Source organism: Primulina eburnea, chromosome 7, assembly GCF_022965805.1.
Source record: "Primulina eburnea isolate SZY01 chromosome 7, ASM2296580v1, whole genome shotgun sequence".
NCBI classification, from domain to species: Eukaryota; Viridiplantae; Streptophyta; class Magnoliopsida; order Lamiales; family Gesneriaceae; genus Primulina; species Primulina eburnea.
In genome coordinates this window covers 4,605,910-4,624,986 of record NC_133107.1, presented here as the reverse complement: position 1 = coordinate 4,624,986, position 19,077 = coordinate 4,605,910, and the positions used below count along the sequence as shown (strand labels likewise).

The 19,077-nt window shown below is 35.4% G+C and overlaps 3 protein-coding genes across 3 annotated transcripts; 2 read left to right on the top strand and 1 right to left on the bottom strand.

Annotated features, from left to right (window-relative positions):
- Positions 1-6,867: 6,867 nt before the first annotated feature.
- On the top strand, positions 6,868-7,959 carry LOC140836034 (protein S40-6-like). Its single transcript, XM_073201449.1, has one exon. It carries the CDS (start codon positions 7,122-7,124, stop codon positions 7,767-7,769), a length of 648 nt encoding a protein of 215 aa, XP_073057550.1. The 5' UTR covers positions 6,868-7,121; the 3' UTR covers positions 7,770-7,959.
- A 1,897-nt stretch (positions 7,960-9,856) lies between these two features.
- LOC140836804 (polyadenylate-binding protein RBP45-like) lies at positions 9,857-15,293 on the bottom strand. The gene is made up of 7 exons (XM_073202608.1): positions 14,911-15,293; positions 13,041-13,506; positions 11,594-11,649; positions 11,380-11,510; positions 11,190-11,286; positions 10,958-11,110; positions 9,857-10,186 (listed from the first exon to the last, which is right to left on the bottom strand). The coding sequence occupies exons 1-7, from the start codon at positions 15,217-15,219 to the stop codon at positions 10,184-10,186; spliced, it is 1,215 nt and encodes a 404-aa protein (XP_073058709.1). The 5' UTR covers positions 15,220-15,293; the 3' UTR covers positions 9,857-10,183.
- An 814-nt stretch (positions 15,294-16,107) lies between these two features.
- LOC140836802 (derlin-2.2) lies at positions 16,108-19,019 on the top strand. Its single transcript, XM_073202607.1, has 6 exons — positions 16,108-16,443; positions 16,767-16,866; positions 17,585-17,799; positions 17,900-17,983; positions 18,304-18,357; positions 18,640-19,019. Exons 1-6 carry the CDS (start codon positions 16,345-16,347, stop codon positions 18,817-18,819), a joined length of 732 nt encoding a protein of 243 aa, XP_073058708.1. The 5' UTR covers positions 16,108-16,344; the 3' UTR covers positions 18,820-19,019.
- Positions 19,020-19,077: the final 58 nt, after the last annotated feature.

Here is a 19,077-nt window from a genome sequence, read left to right as displayed (position 1 = left end):
CCCCGGACAAGCAAGTAGAAAATGAGAAAATAAATTATAAGTGCATAATTAATGTACAGAGCATATAATTTTTCGTAAAATGGTAAGCTAATGTTCGATTTTGTAATCGGTGTCACTGTCAATGTCACATATTTGATTATCATTGCAAGAAATGTAATCGTCGGAAAAATGATTGATGATCTGCAATAATTGTTATTTTTCCTTGAATGCTATCATTTTTTGTGTATACGACAAGAAAAACATTTCTCTTACACCAAACAGTAAGACACACCTTCATGATCCCTACCGGTCATGCCAATATTGAAAAAAAGCATAACTTCTGCCATTGCCGCATCCATCTACACTCCTATCGTAGATGGCTGCCATTATGAAATTGTAGTATCTGGTTGGAAAAAGGGTTGTTTATCCTAGGAAGATAATGTTGGATAAACGAAGAGTAAAGGGTGGTGAATGAAAAATGGAACGAGAGTTGTCCCACGTTGGAATATTAGTCAATTTTGGTCTTCTTTATAAGCTCCAAGTTCAAGTTAAGGGTTTGGACCTTAAGGGTTACCAGAAGCTTTTAAGAGGGGGAGGACGTTAATAGGCTAGGTCTAGGTGAAATACACGTGCACGTGTGCGGCCGTCCACGCACGACGTGGACAAATTTATTTGGAAAAATAAAGTTTGTTAACAGTAGCACTGTCCAGGACGCATCAGAGCAGAAGCTCGCGTGCACCAACACGCCAAGAGCGTGCTAGGTCTCGGTGAAGCACACGTGCACGTGTGCGGCCGGCTGGCACGACATCGACAAATTTATTTGGAAAAATAAATTTTGTTAACAGTAGCACGGTCTAGGACGCATCAGAGCAAAAGCTCGCGTGCAAAGCACACCAAGAACGTGCTACGGCGTGCATGTCAAAATCAGGCGCGCGGGTGCAAGCGTCCCACTGATTCCCATTGGTTTTGTACGCACCAAACGGGGTGTGTGTCCCTTGGTTAAGGTTGCATCTACTCCAGGCCGCTGTTTGCACCAAACAATGTGTCTCTTAACTACTCGCAGAGAGTTGTGACTCTTCCACGCATGCGGTTCGGGAAGTTGTGTCTCTTCTACGCATCCGGTGATCGATTATAAATAATCTCTATATACATCAGTAATATTCTTCTCGCCATCTTGAAAGTTTCTGCGTATCGTATATTAGTTAGCAGCTATTGAGGGTTTGTATAGCACTGTGATACAGGCAATTTCGTCTTGCGGACAGAGAAATATCCTTGCCTCGACTTACTGTTTGTGCACCTTGTTCAGAACCGAGAGAAAGACAAATCACAGATAAACCAAAGTCCATCCTTGTCCTACTTGTACGAGCCACAACTTCCTCTTGAGATTGTTTTTTTGTTTGAAACACCATTGTGTTCCATCAACTACAGCAGGGGCTATAAGGTTGGTGGGATCTATGCAAATAATGACCATGACATAGTTGATTCTCCAGATGCAAATTTACTTTGAAATTGTTTTGAATTTAACTGTGATCTCTGACCGAGTTATAAGAAAATTACTGTCTGAAATCGATTGTGGTAACAATCTTTCACCAAGAGCTCATATCAGATACCTATTATCGGATTTTATCTTCAATTGGGCTTAGTAGCTCATTTATTCAGCAGTGGATACCCAATTGTTTGTTCAGCTTACAATCAGCCCAATTATTATAAGACCTAAAAGCCCAATTATATGATTGGGCCAACCGCAACTCATGAGGACGGTTTATATTTACAAAAACACAAACAAATCATTGGTTCTCTTAAATAGTGAATTGTTGAGATGAAATAATCGTCTTTTGTTATGTAGAGCAATTGAAACATGGTCTTTGATATGTTGTACGTAAGGATGTAAATGAACAAAGTTGCTCACGAGCTATTCGGAACTCAGATCGGGAGAAAAAAAACTCGTTTAAGATAGTTCGTTAATCTTATTGAATCGAGAGCTAGATAATTTTATAGATTCAAGCTCGAGTTTAAAGATATTCGACTCGTGAGCTCGCGAATATGCTCATTTATAGAGTCGCGAGCCTATTCTCGACTAGGCGTGTTTACTATTCCCAAACATGTTAGTTTAACATTGCTTTATACATGTACATTATATTGTATGCTCAAGCTCGATTATATTTTTAACGAGCTCTATTGCCCATTTAATGAACTAGAAAATGAACCCGATTAACGAGCCGAGCTCGAGCTAAAATCGTTAAAAATGATAAACAAACTAGTAACGAGCCGAGCTCGAGTTATTCGCAAGCTTAGTAACTTTAAAACGAGCCGAGCTCAAACCTCATGATAAAAATAAATTAGTGGAGTGTCGATAAAAATTATCAGATAATTAATATTATTAGTATTATATTTTATTATTAAGAATGAGAAGCTTAAAATGAAAGACCTTTTTTTGTTATTTTGATTGAACGCGAAATAATTTTTTTTTACATTTGATATAAAAAATGATGCAGCACACATATTAACGATCAATGTACAATTTTTGTGTTTATATGGAGACAATTTTTTAAAGGATTGTTCATTGCATAAGTAAATGATAAAAGAAATAGTAAAAGAATAGGTAGGCATATTTTTATAAGAGTATGTCTCTTGTGAGACGGTCTCACAAATCTTTATCTGTGAGACAGATCAACCATACCGACATTCACAATAAAAAGAAATACTCTTAGCATAAAAAGTAATATTTTTTTCATGGATGATCCAAATAAAATATCCGTCTCACAAAATACGATCCGTGAAACTGTCTCACACAAGTTTTTGTCTTTTTATAATCATGATTGATACATGAATGATTCATAACTCATCTGTTTGATATATTATTAGATTGCATTCGGTTTGACATATATCTAATTATTGAGAAAGAGTCCGATTATTTTATCTTTTGTAAAAAAAAAAAGGATAATTGATTTGCATATTCTTTTTTATATATTTAAAGTTTAATTGATTATCATATACAAAAATTAATGTATTATGGTACTATATTTTTGATAAAATATCTCTCGGAAAAGACAGAACCATGTATCAATCGTATTTTTAATGTTATACTTGAACTGATGAATTTAAAATTTTTTATTTTGTTTGTGGATATAAAATATTCAAGTGAATTAAGTAATTCAAATAACAGATGGCTTATAATTTGTTATAAAAATGAATTTCCAATGCATTTGAAGCAAAGTTGTTTCTCATCAAATAGAAAAATATATGTCGAGCATATATATATGGTTAGAATGTCAATTTATCGATAAATAAAATCTGGCTATTTATTTTAAATATGTTTAAATTAAATGAAAGTGAAATCATGGGCCACCACCGCAAGCCCGAACAATGTAGATGGACCCAACAGTCCAAGTCCGGTCACTGATGCATCCAAAACCACCAACGGAGCCCACTCGTGCTGTGTAATCCAAAATCAATGGCCCTTGAAAATGATGGCCACCATTCCAATTTACAGCAAATAAATAAAGTAGCCAACTTCAATTTTATTCACAGTTTCGAGAAATAAATTGAATATTTGTAGGAGTTTATTTTTTCAAAAATAAAATAAAATCAGAGTAATAATTTGGAAATATATGAGAAATTTGAAGGACACTGATAAGGACAAATGAAATGAAGGATATTTTGGATGGTATTATTATTAAACCATGTATATTTTTATGCATTGTTCTAGAAAGCTCGTTTGAACAACGAACATCCACTTTTTAGATTCGACATTAATTCGAAAGGTTTTATTTATGTTGTTCGAATGAAATTATTTATATGAAAATACATAATTATCAAATAATAAGGTATGAATATTTTATTTTTAAAAATAAAAATGTACAAAATATTTCACACTTTTTTTTTTTTACTGTTTCACACTTAGTGTACGCTTTTTAGAATAATAGGAATCAATATAAAATATTTTAGACCAATAACGTAAAGAAGGGTGTTTACCAATATAAAATATCTGAGGCAAGTAAAATGAAAAGGGATAACCTCACAATTTCAAGAAACAAAGAGAGAAAACGATAGAGAACACTAATTGGTATTTCAAGAGAACCATTTCGTTGTGGTTATACAGTTCAAAATAATTGAGTCGCACTTTCAACACTGTCTATCGATTTGGTAAAGTGATGAGGGTCGTATTTATAATCGATATAAGAATCAATATCACGTATTTTATTCAAATAATTTATGTATTGATGTAATTATTGAAAATGTTATTATTGAAGAGTAATAAATGTTTCCATTGAAAGAAAAATCGAAATATATATAACTATTGAATTATTGTACGACTCAAAATATATGAGTTGCATCAGTATAGTTTTTGGTAAAATTCGATTTATTTTTTTTTAAAAAAAGTTTCTCTATTGTAGTATGATCATCGGATTCATGTTTGCTGATAATTTTTTTTAATCAAATATATATACGTGAAATTTACATGATCAGAGATTCAGACTGCATAAGTTCATTATTCTGCTGCATTTTGAAGCCCTTTTGGAGGGACCTCTGTGTTGTGGCACTGACAATGAAATCATGATAAGGTTTTGAATTAAAATGACAAGTTTACTTTCGAGTCCCACCCCGTCAAATATGCCTTTGGAAAGACACCATTCTCAATATAGGGTTTGATTTACTTGGGATTAAGGAAATTTTTTTAACTAGGTTTGCGTAGATTTCAGTTAAAATTTATTTGGTGCCCGAGTCGGCCTGGCCATTTGTTTCGTGTTTTGTCTACATCACTATAGCTTCGCCCAAAACCGGGGAACAACTATTTTACCTAATGAAACTCGACAGTACACGTTTCTAATGATAAAAGCCTACCATTTTTTTTTTTTTTTTTGCCCCATTCATAAAATTTAAAAAAAAAACGACATAATAGATATGACATTCACAAAATAACGGATATAATAGATCTATTGTGAGACATATTCGAGAGATGTATTAGCTCGATCCATATATGAAGTGAAAAATAATAATACTTAGTTAATATTTTTTTATAGATCTGGTCGGATATTCATCCCACAAAATTGATTCGAGATACGGTCTCATTGGAGTTATCGTGTGCACCAAATGAGGTCAATATGTATTAGTTGTTACACATGGAATAGCACTTGTCTATATTTTAATACAAAATATATTCAATACCATCTAAATTTAAATTTTTAAAAACTTAAGCCGACATATCAAATAATCAATTATTCATAATGTATTAAAACATATAATTTTTTTGAATTATTCCCTATTTTTTTATTCTGTTTCATAAATGATGTTTTTCTTTTTATCCTCGTAAATACTGTAAGTAGTTTTTTACATGTTGATGAATTTTAAAGTGACAAATATTCTTGATTAATAATCCTAGTGACGGTCCCAGCATATAAAGCCACAGTTAGTCAATGCTAAACATCACAATCCAACACAAGAACAGTATTCTTGTAATATTTATTGCATTCTTAACGTCATTGGACATTATATATCAGTTTTTTTCATGCCGCAGCTATCAAAATTTTAAATTAAAACATGGTAAAAATAAAACCTTTTAGTTATCCCACATCATTTATATGAAATTCTTGAGAGTTACGTGTATGAACTTGAACAATTTTCTCCTATTTAACTAGTTTTTAGGATTGATTTAGGTCCAAGTCATAATCTTAACATGATATCAGACCTCATATTTTAATGTTATGTGTTAGATTGACAAGACTGAATTGAGTTTAAGTTCTAATCTTAAAAAAAATAAAGAAAAGATACACAAAGTTGAATGTTTCTTTATTTTGTTGGAGTTAAAAAAAATAATTAAACTAAATTAGTCGAACTATATTATTTAGTGCCAATTGCGATGGAGTAATTCCAGTCAAATCCAACTATCACAAACAGACAACAATCATTGGGATTTGAGACCAATATTTTTATATGCCAATATTTAATGTGTCAAATCCTGAAAAGACTGGTTAACAATGGCGATTCTACCTCAGTGGACCATATCTCTCCATTCAAAATATTTTAAGCATTTTGTTGGGTCAAAAAGTTAGGTCCCCAAATTTTCACACAATTGTGGCATTTTTATTACAGTTTTTATTTCTTAATTATAAGACATGTTTTTTGCCATAATATTAAGAAATTGTTGAAAATATAAATATAACATTTAAAAATTTACTTTTATTTATTGAGTGCTTACATAAAATAATAATATGTTATCTTTTTGATAGTTAGTTGATTACAAGATCACAAATTAAATAGGGATATTTAGAAAATCGATACCTCCTCTCTAAGTAATTCAATAGCTTCTAACATTACATGCACATCTTTCATCTATGAATTTTTTTTACATTTAACCCTTTAAAATGTAAGATATATACAACCAGGGGCGGAGGCACACTCTTTTATACCCAGGCTAAAACCTCGGGTGGCACAATTTTTTTTAAAAAAAATTTATATGTAAATTTTGTATAATTTTGGAATAATATGATATTAGTCCGGGTAGATCAATTTAAAATATTAAAAGATTGTAGAGTTTAAATTCGAACTCGGGCAGAGTCATATTCCTGACTCCGCCACTGTATACAACCATATGGATTTTAAATGTGAGATAAATATATACTTAGATTATTGTACGATTTTAAATATAGTTGTATTTACATGTAATCCCTGGTAAGCTTATGCAAATCAACACCATCAGGCAGTGAATTTATTTTGTTTTTACAGTTTCAATTTCATATTCCCAACAGAACCTGCTTGTGTAGCTTGTCTAAATTATACTGACAATAATGAAATTCAGACAAAATGAGAACGAAATTCGAATGAAACTACTGTGGGCCTGCTCCCTCGTAATCGAGCTTTTTTTTATATATTATAACCTTGGCCATAGAAGCTGAGCCGGTGTTCATTATATGCATTATTGTTATTACGCCCACGTAAATAATCAATCCTCTGGATATTTCAGATCATTTGTTTTTTACACTGGGTCACCGGGAATTCTATGTATGTTCCTATTCTGAATCAAAATCCGAATCGGATCATCAAGAGTTCATTTTTCCTTTAAGGGTTGATCAGAAATCAAGATTTCGGCGATTCTAAAGGTGGAAATTCAATATATATATGTGTGTGTGTGTTGAACGTTAATGGGCAAAGGCCGAACTCTGATTACCAGCCGCAGCGAATACTATTTGGGAAGTCTTGATAATAACCACGGCCAAGAAACTGCAAACGGTGCGTCGGAATTGGGAGAGGATGAAGTTTGGTCGGTAGTGGACAACACAGAAAACGGGGATGATCACTCGGCAAACGGAGGCTGGAGTTCACGGGCTTCCATGGAGAGCAACGGAAGCTTCGGTGTCTACCGGAGTCGCCGCGCCCCACCTCCACCTTCCGACCACCACCGCCAGCTTGGTGGCTTGTCACTGGCTTTCGAAGATTCCAGCAACTCGTCATCATCACCGAGGATCTTGCACCAATTCCGTGGACAAGACGGCGTGTCGGAATCTCCACGTGGCCGCCACATGGCTGCATCAGCGCCAGTGAACGTACCTGATTGGTCCAAGATTTATCGAGTTGACTCAGTCGAGTCCCTGCACGAGTTGGATGATGGGTTGAACGACTATCACCCGGGCGTCGTCGTGCCACCACACGAATATCTCGCCCGTGAGTATGCACGAAGCCGGACAAACGCGGCCAACTCGGTGTTTGAAGGTGTGGGGCGAACTTTAAAGGGACGAGATCTTAGCCGTGTCCGTGATGCAGTGTGGAGTCAAACCCGATTCGACGGCTAATTGTTGTGACAATTGTCGCTAAATATTTATTTCAAGATTCCTTTGATCGTTGTAATAATTGGATACTCAATATTGTCACTGGTGGAAGGCAAGATTCTTTTGGTGGACATTGAATTAAACCAAATCAGTTCACTTGGAAGGATCGAGCTCAAGTCATTAATTAAACAAGCGTCTTTGTTAAAAGCTTCAAGTTTCCTAGTTCATTTTCCTTCTTTGCCGCAATGTGGTTAATCATTCAATCAAGAAATTAACATGAAATTTAAGTGCATTCGGTCAAAGTACGGATTATTTCATCCTACCCCTGCAGGCAGTGCCTGCAGGGGTACATCCAAGGGCCAGAATTTTTTCTGGCCCAATTTTATTTTTTTTTAATTTTTTTTTCCCCCATGAAGTGGAATCTCAACCACTCATATGGGGTGTGGGCACTGCCCACACACCCATAATCGAACTAACCGTCAAAGTACAGTATTTTATAGTATTCGTGGGATTGATTAATTCCTCGAAACAGCATCACGATCAAGTGGTGCACTTGGAGTTGTTCACTTCGACTTTGCCAACAGAAAATGAGGATATATATAAATGTTAATAAAACCTTTTGCGTTTTCGTATTGGTATGAGTTTAGTGCAATCCAATCCTCAAATATGATACTATTATATCGAAGTATAGCTATTTGAGTTAATTAATCATCATTGTTAATTTCTACTGTCAAATATTAAATTCCAAGAAAAAGGGGGAAAAACCGTTCAACAATTTTTTAAAATTTACCACCGAATAAATCGTGCAACTATTGCGTATGCTACATGATGTTATTCACACCACTTGCTGTTTAAAAAATGTGAGTATTTTGTCACGTAACGAGAAGTGTCCATCACACCAAATAAATTGAAGATAATATTGAATATCTTATCACAAGGAATGGTAATAATGTGCATCATTTATTCCCACATTATTGGAAGGAGTTATTCAAACCAACCTTTCCAAACTAAAGATGTCGATTTCCTCTAAATCCGAAGGAAAATTCAATATTCGACCCGAATGGAGAAATGTATGAATAAGATTTTTTATATATATTCGACTGCGATGTTAATCATATTTTGTCCATTATGGTTCCCATCTGTAACTGTAAACATTGGACGTTTGTGTACATTTTTTCACCAAGCAAAATTACTAACAAACCCATGTCAGATTTGACTCGTGCGCAAGACTTAATTCAAATTATCGGTTATGATAGTGGAGATTAGTAAATCCCAGAGATCATCAATGAGACTCGTTATCTGGGTAAAAAAATGCCGAGTAGTTTGGGTTAAAGTTAGGGGAAAAGGATATATAAACCCAAGAAGTCCTTTTAGCGGAAAGGTGATTGATTTGATGGTGGGGATGGGCAGTAAGTGGAGGTAGTGTGAGAGATTTTCAAAGGTGGAACAAACAATAATATGGAGTGGTGCTCACCTTTTTCAAGAAAATGAAACGACCGTATTGATTTATTGTGCTCAAGACTGCTCGGCGCCACTGGTTCTATATTCCCACCTGCATTTGTCCACAATATATGGTCCACGCCCCCACGAGAGGATAAGAAACAGGACACCCAAAATTATGGAGTTATACTCCCATCACTATTTATTTCATTCATTAACTCGTGACATATATCAAATGTCGCATAATTGAATAAAGACAAGGCCAAAAGAAAAGGTTGAAAAACAACCTATTAAAAGCAAAGGAAAAGAAACGAGATGAGATGAACATGACTAAATAATCCCCCATGAAGTTTTTTATGAATAATTTGTTCATATCACATCATCATCCCAATTCAGTAGCATGCTTTGGAAACTCATCGGGCGACTTCTCTTGGCAGCCCCCAGGACCCATATATAATAATCACACGGTGAAGTGGCTGTCGAGATTCGGCTGAGACAATTAGACTGGATCATCTCACTTTCAACTCATTAAATGATCGTAAACCGACCCTCCTGTTGCCACCCTGAACATACAATTTGCACCATACACGTATATAGGATTGTGTGCAGACGCCATCGTAACAAAAAAAAGCTTACTAGAATTTTCATACAGCCTATTCAACGTAAGGACGTGAAACTGCGAAAATGAGACATCGAATAAGAAAAAGCTCATGTTTCAAACATAACAATCACCCGTCAACCAACTGCACATGCGTAAAACATTTACCCCACACTTTTATATGGAGACAACAAACATATGCAGCCATTGTTCATGAAAACCATAAAATCCAAACATTTTTTCCTTGCTATGATAACAAAACTCGAAAAAGGAAAAAATTAAACAATGAATTCAAACCATCCCAACCAAGAACCCAGTTAATACAACTATTCCACCGCAACAGCTAACTGCTCCAACTTCATGATCCACAATCGAAAGCTGCTGATTTCCTCTTGACACATCACTACATCAACATATAATTATTTTAAATTTTTTATAAACATAAACACAGATCATGCAGCAACAAAAGAAAAGACAAAAAATTGATCAGAAGTGACAGGGAAGAGAAGTGTTTCAGTAATTCCAAACACTGATAGACCAAGTCTTTATGATGCACTGAAGCATGTGTTTTTTATTTTTTATTTTTTGGGGGGTTGGTTTTGTGCTTGAGGTTACGGTGGCAGTTCCAGTACTTATGGCAGCAATTACAGAAAATTGAAAAGAAAAAAAAATATGGTAGAGATGATTGGATTCAGTGTTGAAAGCTTGACCAGGACAATCACATTATTCAGGAAGTACTTGTCTAAAAGAACATCCAAGACCATGTTCTTCAAAGGTGGTGTGTCCTGAGAATAGGGGAGTAAATATTACATGCGTCAACACATGGGGGAGGGGTGTAGAAATATATTTAATCCTAGAAAAAATTAAAATCAAACACAATTTTTCAAACTTAATATCAGTTTAAACTAGGCAAGATTATGATAGTCACGGACAGCACAAAACTAAGATGGTAATGCAACGACAAGGGGAACCATAAAATATCTTTTGTAATACAATAGGCAACAAACAAAAAAATTCGCAACAACTTAGTCGTGCCAGACAAACAGAGATTCCCAAAAACCTTCCACACAAATACTGTCGGAGAGCATAATGAGAAAGAGAGGAATAAAATATTTTTTGTTGGAAGCAAGAATGCATTTGCTAAAATTTCTGACATGGCAATGGTTGGATATACCTGCGGCTGTTGCTGTGTCGGTGGTAGGTAGTCCCCGTATCCAGTGTACCCTGCATAGTAGAAGTTTGGATCCTGTGCTGGTTGAGTATATCCATAGGTTTCATAACCAGAGGTATATCCATAATATCCACCATTCCACTGATTTGGATCAACCTGAGGCAGGAAGGTTTGGATAATTAAATCACATACAACAAAAGTAAAAAGGACCAAACAAAAGTTACATGAGTAGAACCTGTTTGTTTGATGGACTACGACCCCATGAGAGTCGAATGCTTTGTCCTCCCAACTGGGTTCCATTCAAAATATTTATAGCTTGTTCCGCGCATCTTCTGTTATTATTTATGAGTACAAGACAAGTTTTTATATGCACTTTTTAAACACTTTGACTAAAGAGAGGAAAATATTTAATACCCTCAATTTACCTATCACTAAACTGAACAAATCCACATCGTTTGCCTTCAGGTATTTTCACATGGAGCAACTGTCCAAAATTCCCAAACAGCTGTCTTAATTGCTCATCAGTGACATTGGAATCCAAATTCCCGACAAATATCTGCAAGGAAAAAGCCTATAAACCATGAGCACATGCTTCGTTACAAAAGCACACAAATGCAAATATCAGTACATTTTACTCACCGTGGTGTTAGTTGGATCATCCTCACTTGCTATTCCTTGTGACGTCTGGTATGATGCTGCAATTGTAAGATATGTGAGGAAACAGAGGAAAATAATTGAAAAGTAACGAGGGAAAAAATTGGTGTTGAAGAACAAATAAGAACCCATGACGGTCCACACTAAACACATCAAGTGAATAAGAAACTGTGACATCCCATTCGAGAGTCATTCCAGCAATTATCCAACAATGAAAGCCACATCATTCTAAAGACAGCTGTTGACTATGAAGATGACAGCAACTAAAACAGAATATAAAAAATTGGGTATTATCTGTCTGAGGTATCTTTAGTAAGGAAGCATAAGCAGCGTAACAGCTGGATACGTAGCCATAAAAATAGTGTTATACAACCAAAGATCAAGCATGGGCAAAAGAGCAGAAAATAACTCAGTTCAGACTAGCCATGGTAACTAACTGAAAAATAAAAATGTTGGCCACCTTGCCTTTTGTGTGACTATTTCTCATCTATACGTCATTCAGTTTGAGCCAACGCCACCTCACAAAGCATGCAAAAGCTACTTTCCTGGCTAAAAAGGATCACTCTTCTGGCAGCTCCAATGACCGGAACTCTCGGTTGGAAGCCTAGAACTAGAGTAAGGAACAAGCACAAGGGCCAGTGGAGAAGCTTCTAAAGTATCCCTTAATAGCAAAACATCAAATGAAAGCGCCACTGCCAACATTTCCAGCATTTATTTGTCCAACTAAAGACAATCACTTTTATAGCAGTCAGGAGGACAACTAACAGGATGTTTCGAGTGTGTTAATTTCCAATCTCGGTGAGCATGATCTTAAAGGAACTGTACCAAGACATATCGAAGCATTGTTCAAAGTATGAGATACAAAGACAATTAAAACTGCTTGGTATAAGCAGTTTCAGTGGCCTCGTATTGCTTCCCAATTTCCATGGACAGCCCTTTAAACAGAAGTAATTATAGGGTAGCATTTACTTCACATGATTAGAGTTGGATCTGAAAATAATCAATTCCTCGAGGAATCAAAAGTAAGCAGCATTAAATTAAAACTGACCTACAAAAAAACCAGGCACTAAAGAGTTATCATTTCAGCTCACATTGGCTCCAGGCCACTATATGATAGAGCTTCCAATCACCCTGCTATGAGACAACCATAGCCTTTTATAAGATTACACAAAGTTTTAATCCGTCAGAACCTAAAATGTTCAAAGCACTGGAAGGAAATGACACCACAAGCTGTCCTTATCTTCAAGAATTCAAGAGAGCAACAAACTCTAAAAAGCAAATAACACCGCACCAGATGATTCCTCAATGATTTGAGACATCCATATTCAGATATCAGAACAGACGAGAATAAAAGAAAGATCAAACCCAGAACAGGTAAGTTCATCGATACTCCAGTAGCCATCTAAAAATTTAATGCAAGAAACAGACATACCTTTGTTCTGATTCCCCACTTTTTGTTTGTTAGCAGCTGCACCAATTCGCATCGGCCTAGAGGAACAAAACATTCCATTCATCTCATTCATGGCACGCAATTGTTCAGTTTCATCACAAAATCTCACAAACCCATAGCCCTTTGGACGCCCAGTTATCGCATCCGTGACAACCTTCGCACCCTTAACTGAAGGATAAGAGGCCCTAAAAGTTTCTATGAGCATGTAATCAGTAACATCGGATGCCAAATCTCCAACAAAAATTGTGTACTCAGGAGAATCATCACGTTTTTCACCCGCTCCCATAGATGCCCAGTTCAGTCTAAATGTTTGCTCAACATTGGGCATGGGAGTGCCGTTATAAGTCTGAAGGCTCCTTTCAGCAGTAGCATGGCTGACAAATTCAATAAAGCCATAACTTTCTGGTTGGCCAGTTTGCTTGTTACGGATAACTTTAGCAGACACCACCTATGGAGAAAAACAGCTACATAAGATCCAAAATACATAAGATCCATAACCAAAAAAAAAAACTTGATGAAGTTCAACAGGCTGCATCGTGTAGTAGGTCATAGTTCCAATTTCCAGTATGGCACTAGTTAAATTTTTTCCCAATAAATTTATCGCAATCTAACATGAATCATCTTGTGTCACACATGATTAAATTCACCATTTCTCCCTGTATATAGGGTTCTTCATTATTTTATCTTTTCAAATCTATTATTTTTCAACTTCTTGACAACTGAACTTTGTTGTTGTAGAATTTCACAATCCACTGATTGCCCCCAATGGAATATGTCATCTTAACTCCACGTCTCTATCACAAGTCAGGTATGTCTTACACTCGTAAAAATTATTTGCACCCTGTGACCTGAGCTTTATAGTTTTCCATTTTCTTCCTTGATATTAAAAATCCTTATGAGAACAATCACGTAGTTTAGACTAAATGATTAACATAACATCGCCAACCTCCATTTATTCCAAAGCCTCATTCCAGTATATCATATATGAAAAAAACAGCTATATGTATGATATCCTGATTCTTGATGGCTAAAACTGCCTTCATTGAAATCTACATTATAATTATAATAATTATAATTATATGAACATCAAAAGGTTGACTATTTTGTGAGGTGATTAAGGATAGAATCACAGTAACAGGAGACAAGGTATGAATTATGGGAGAAGTGAGCTTGGTGAAGTTGTCTGCATCTCAGATTTCGGGTGGGTGTGCAGAGCCTAAAAGAACGTGTAACAGGCCCTTAATTATATATTAAGCACTCGAAACTAGACCAATTTCGGGGGTAGACTGCATTATCTCTATTAGTTCAAGGAAAGGATGAAAGAACCACCACAAAAAATTATGCCACATTGTTCCCAAATCCCAAGTGCACACGAAAACAGCGAATTTCTAGGGTCCAGTTCAAAACAATGTGGTTCAGGGATTTAAGACACTAAGGACAAAGTACAAAACAATTTCTAGTTCAGGGTCAAGGTCATTTAATTATGGGCACAAAGATTTACATTAGGCTAAGATTTTCCTAGTATTACAATTTAGATCTCTTACCCGAAGTATAAAGCGCCCAGATACAAATAATTTATTCTCAAAACACTACCCTCAAATGCTAAGAGATAAGTAGGTATAACGCAAACCTAATAGTTTACAACCTAAATCGGAATCTCATACGGGCGAAAAGCCTGATCAACGATTCAGAAATGCAAACGAAAGAAACAAAACAAAACTTAATTAAGAAAGAATAAAACTTGGAAAACTTGACTCGAGCACTAAACTTTCCAAATACTAAGAACCAGCCTTCCTGGATTTTTTTTAAAAAATCACATATGAAATTAAAGAGTGCAGGTATTCACGTATACCTCCCCGGAAGTGCCGAAACAGCTGATCAAATACTGCTCGTCCATCCAATACTGCAGATCACCAATCCAGAGACTCCGGATCCCGTCGTCCGCCACGGGATGCGCCTGACCCGTCGGATCGGGGGCGTACATAGACTGTTGTGGAGGCTGCTGGTAATAGTAGCCAGAAGCCGGTGGCTGCTGTGGCGGAGGGACATGATATTGCGGTGGCTGCGACATCCATTGATGAGATTGCTGTTGTTGAGGGTATTGCTGGTATTGAGGAGGCGGAGCCATATGAGATGGGACATTGGAGTTGGGCGGCTGCATGATCGTCGAGAGGAATCGGAGAAGCGGAACCCTAATACGGATTAAGGGAGAACGACGTCGAGGATCTTTGGCCTCTAAATTTAAATATTAATATGATATGAATATTTTTAAATCAATTTATATAATATAAAAAATTTAAAATAAAAATTCAATTTATCGAAATTTCAAAGTAAAATTTTATAATGTAATAATTATAAATATCGTTGAATGTTATATTAATTACATCTTAATATTATTTTTATTTATTATTGTGTTTTTTAATTAATTTAAAATTTATTTTTTATTATTTAATTTTTTACTCCGTTGGGTTATTATTTTTGTCAATGATCTTTTGAATATTTATTATTTATAATAGAGAAATTTCCCGGAGTTTGAAAATAAATATTGGAAAAACTTAATAAATATATATATAGTTTTTTAATAAATATGCACGACATACTTGTACAAATTTTATTTATAAAATAATCATCTCGTGTGCAAACAGTTTAGTCAATTATTTTTATAAAACTCTTCTTAGAAAAATTAAAATTTCTGTTTAATTACGTATTTTAGACTTTTTTTATATGATTTTTAAAAAAAATCAATAATTATTATATTTATACAAATATAATTTTAACAATTATTTTATATAGTACTATCACACACCCATCCCGTTGATTTTATCTTACATATTAAGACACTATCCTGGATAGAATCAAGGTTCAAATTTAGCCATACATACATGATGTCCACTAATTTTTTTAAAATCATATATGAATATGAATTTTGTCCATCCAAACCACGTGGAACAATGCCCCACATGTGGATCAAAGCAACCCACCAATCCTTATTTAAATAAACATCAAATTATTTACAAATTGATAATATAATAACTAAATCTAAACCGGATAATCAAAACGTTGAGAAAAGTAAAACCTCTTCCATTTCATTTCCAATCCAATCGGTGTATGATATTAGGAAACCGGATAATCAAAACTCGATTTCATCGAAATAATTTTTCAACTTTGTTGATAATTCTACGTCTTCTCTCAATTTCGTGGTATTTGGTTTTGTTGATTGTGTTGGAGATTTTGGTTAGGGTTTTCGTGGTTTGATCAGTTGATTGAGGGTATTGGAGAAAATAGAATGGCACAAGCCGTGGAGGAATGGTACAAACAGATGCCAATAATTACGAGGTCTTACCTCACAGCTGCGATTGTGACGACGATTGGTTGCTCTCTCGATGTAATTTATTGTGCCTGTTTACTTGTTCCGTTTTCATTTTCAAGTTTTGATATTCTGGAGAAATCTTTAGTGTTTTTTTATAGGAAAATGGAATCTTGTATGTTTTGTGTTTTCTTGTATGACATCATATAGGTTTTCAAGTAATATAGGCTGCATCTTTGGAGCTGAAGACAGTTTTATTGGTTCTGATTATTTTTGGGGGTTAAAAACGAACTTATTGGTTGGCAGGGAAAAAGCACCCAGCTATTGGCGTATTTGTTTTCTTTCTGAGGTTTTTGGATTGGGCACTTTACTAAGTTGCATTTATTTGTTGTGATTTGCAGATAATATCCCCTTATGATTTGTACTTGAATCCCAAGCTCGTGGTGAAACATTACCAAATATGGCGGGTTATTACCAATTTCTTGTATTTTCGCAAAATGGGTAACTAATCTGTTTACTATCCTTCACGAAGATGGGTTCATCTGGTGGATTTTTGTGTTTATTTAGTGATGAATGAATGGAAATAAATCATTTTGTGGGGCTCAATTTAATCATGTCTGATGCATATGATCATTACTTTGTGCTATCAAATATTAGGGAATGATGTCCGTGCCTTGGCCATTTTGACAGTATAAACCTCCCGATTAATTCTGCTGCTATTTTACTCTTTGTCATTGAATACATGCTTGGGTGTGTTTATTGTTCCTTATTTTTAGAAACGTTACTGTATTTGTTAAATGTTTCTATTGGTCCAAATCATGTACATGTATGATGTAGGCATCTTTTCTTTCTTTTGTGGTACAGTGGGATGTTTCTCACGCCTAACTGCAAAATTTACTTTTTTTTGTTCTTTGTTCATACTCAATAAATGGAGAAAAAGGTTTTGGTGCAGATATTGGCCAATGATGAGCTGATTAGATGCCGGCTAATTAATCTGTGTTTCTTATTAAAAAAGTTATTGCAGACATGCAGATGTGCACTGGGATAAGTTCCTTTTTTTAGACAATTTAATGATGCTGAATTTGATTTTTAATGCTTCACAGATTCATTTTAGCTGGAGTTATGTTTTGCTTTATTTTGGAGGAAGTTAGCATCCAACTTGATGAATTTTTTCTCAACCAATACTTCCTTTCGATAACACTGTTACTTTTCTTTCCAGATTTGGACTTTCTGTTCCACATGTTCTTTCTTGCTCGGTATTGCAAGCTTCTTGAAGAGAATTCCTTCCGTGGGAGGACAGCCGATTTCTTCTATATGCTGTTGTTTGGTGCATCAGTTTTGACTGGCATTGTTCTTATCGGTGGGATGATTCCTTATGTCTCAGAGTCATTTGCAAAGATCATCTTCCTTAGCAACTCACTCACATTTATGATGGTATGCTGCCTGTGGCCAGAAGAACTGCACGTTTAACAATTGCATTCTCATTGCTGTCGAACCTTACTTCTCCTGGAATCTTGCTTTTCTGATTTTGTAGGTATATGTATGGAGCAAGCAGAATCCCTTCATCCACATGAGCTTTTTGGGCCTCTTTACATTCACAGCAGCCTATTTACCATGGGTAAGTGGGCTTAAATTTTCATCAACCAGTTGCATGGATGCTTGTTCAATTTTCCTCACAATAATTTTACTCATTTCTCTCCTTTGTCACGTTCAGTTTAATCAGAGTCTATATGTGTTGGCATTTTGAGAAGGTTCCTAATTTTATTATCAGCCTCAATGTTTTACTCCCCAATTGTTTGGTAAATGTGTGAGTAATACGAGGGAAAAGTTATTTATTGTTGCATTTTGAGGGCGTTCCTTCAACTACACTTGGTCAATTATAGTTATGTCCATACATCTGGTGATAGTGTGTGTGACATTGTGTTTACCTTTCTGCAGGTCCTCCTTGGGTTTTCTGTCCTTGTCGGTGCCAGTGCTTGGGTGGATCTACTGGTAAGTCCTCACTGATGCAATATTGCAATTGGTTCTATGAATCTTTATCGTGAAGTGACAGATATTTTAGGCACTTTGTGTTAAGTTTTTGAACGGTGTTTCACAATATCATATGCATGCCAATGATGGGGAAATTATCATTTTGTGTGATATAATTGGATTGTGGCAAAGGTTTCAATACTATTTGTTTGATAATGAACTTGTAGTTGTACAAGTACTCTAAATATGTACTGAATGTGCCAGTTTTTTTTTTGGTCTTACCCAAAAATATTGAATTGTCAGGGTATGATAGCTGGTCATGCCTACTATTTTCTTCAAGACGTGTACCCGAGAATGACTGGTCGAAGACCCCTGAGAACTCCAGGTTTAATCAGATCATTATTTGCGGATGAACCTGTAGTGGCAGCCAGGCCCGCTAATATAAGATTCGCTGCTCCACCGGAGGATGTCCAACAGAATTGATTCATCGATCATGTAATGTACGTAGGATCTGTTTGAAATTTCATTAGGAGCTGTTTTAGAAGCCCCCCTAGCCCAAAAGTGTCCATGGTATATTAGTAAGGCAATTAATCTTTTCTGGCATATGAACAATGTAAAATTTTTCTCGTTGGTTTGCATTTGAGCATATGTAATAAAATAGAAAAAAAACATTTTGTTGATTATTTCTCTTGTTATCGCACAAGAAATGATCCCCCATATTCTCTAACCCTAAATCAAATA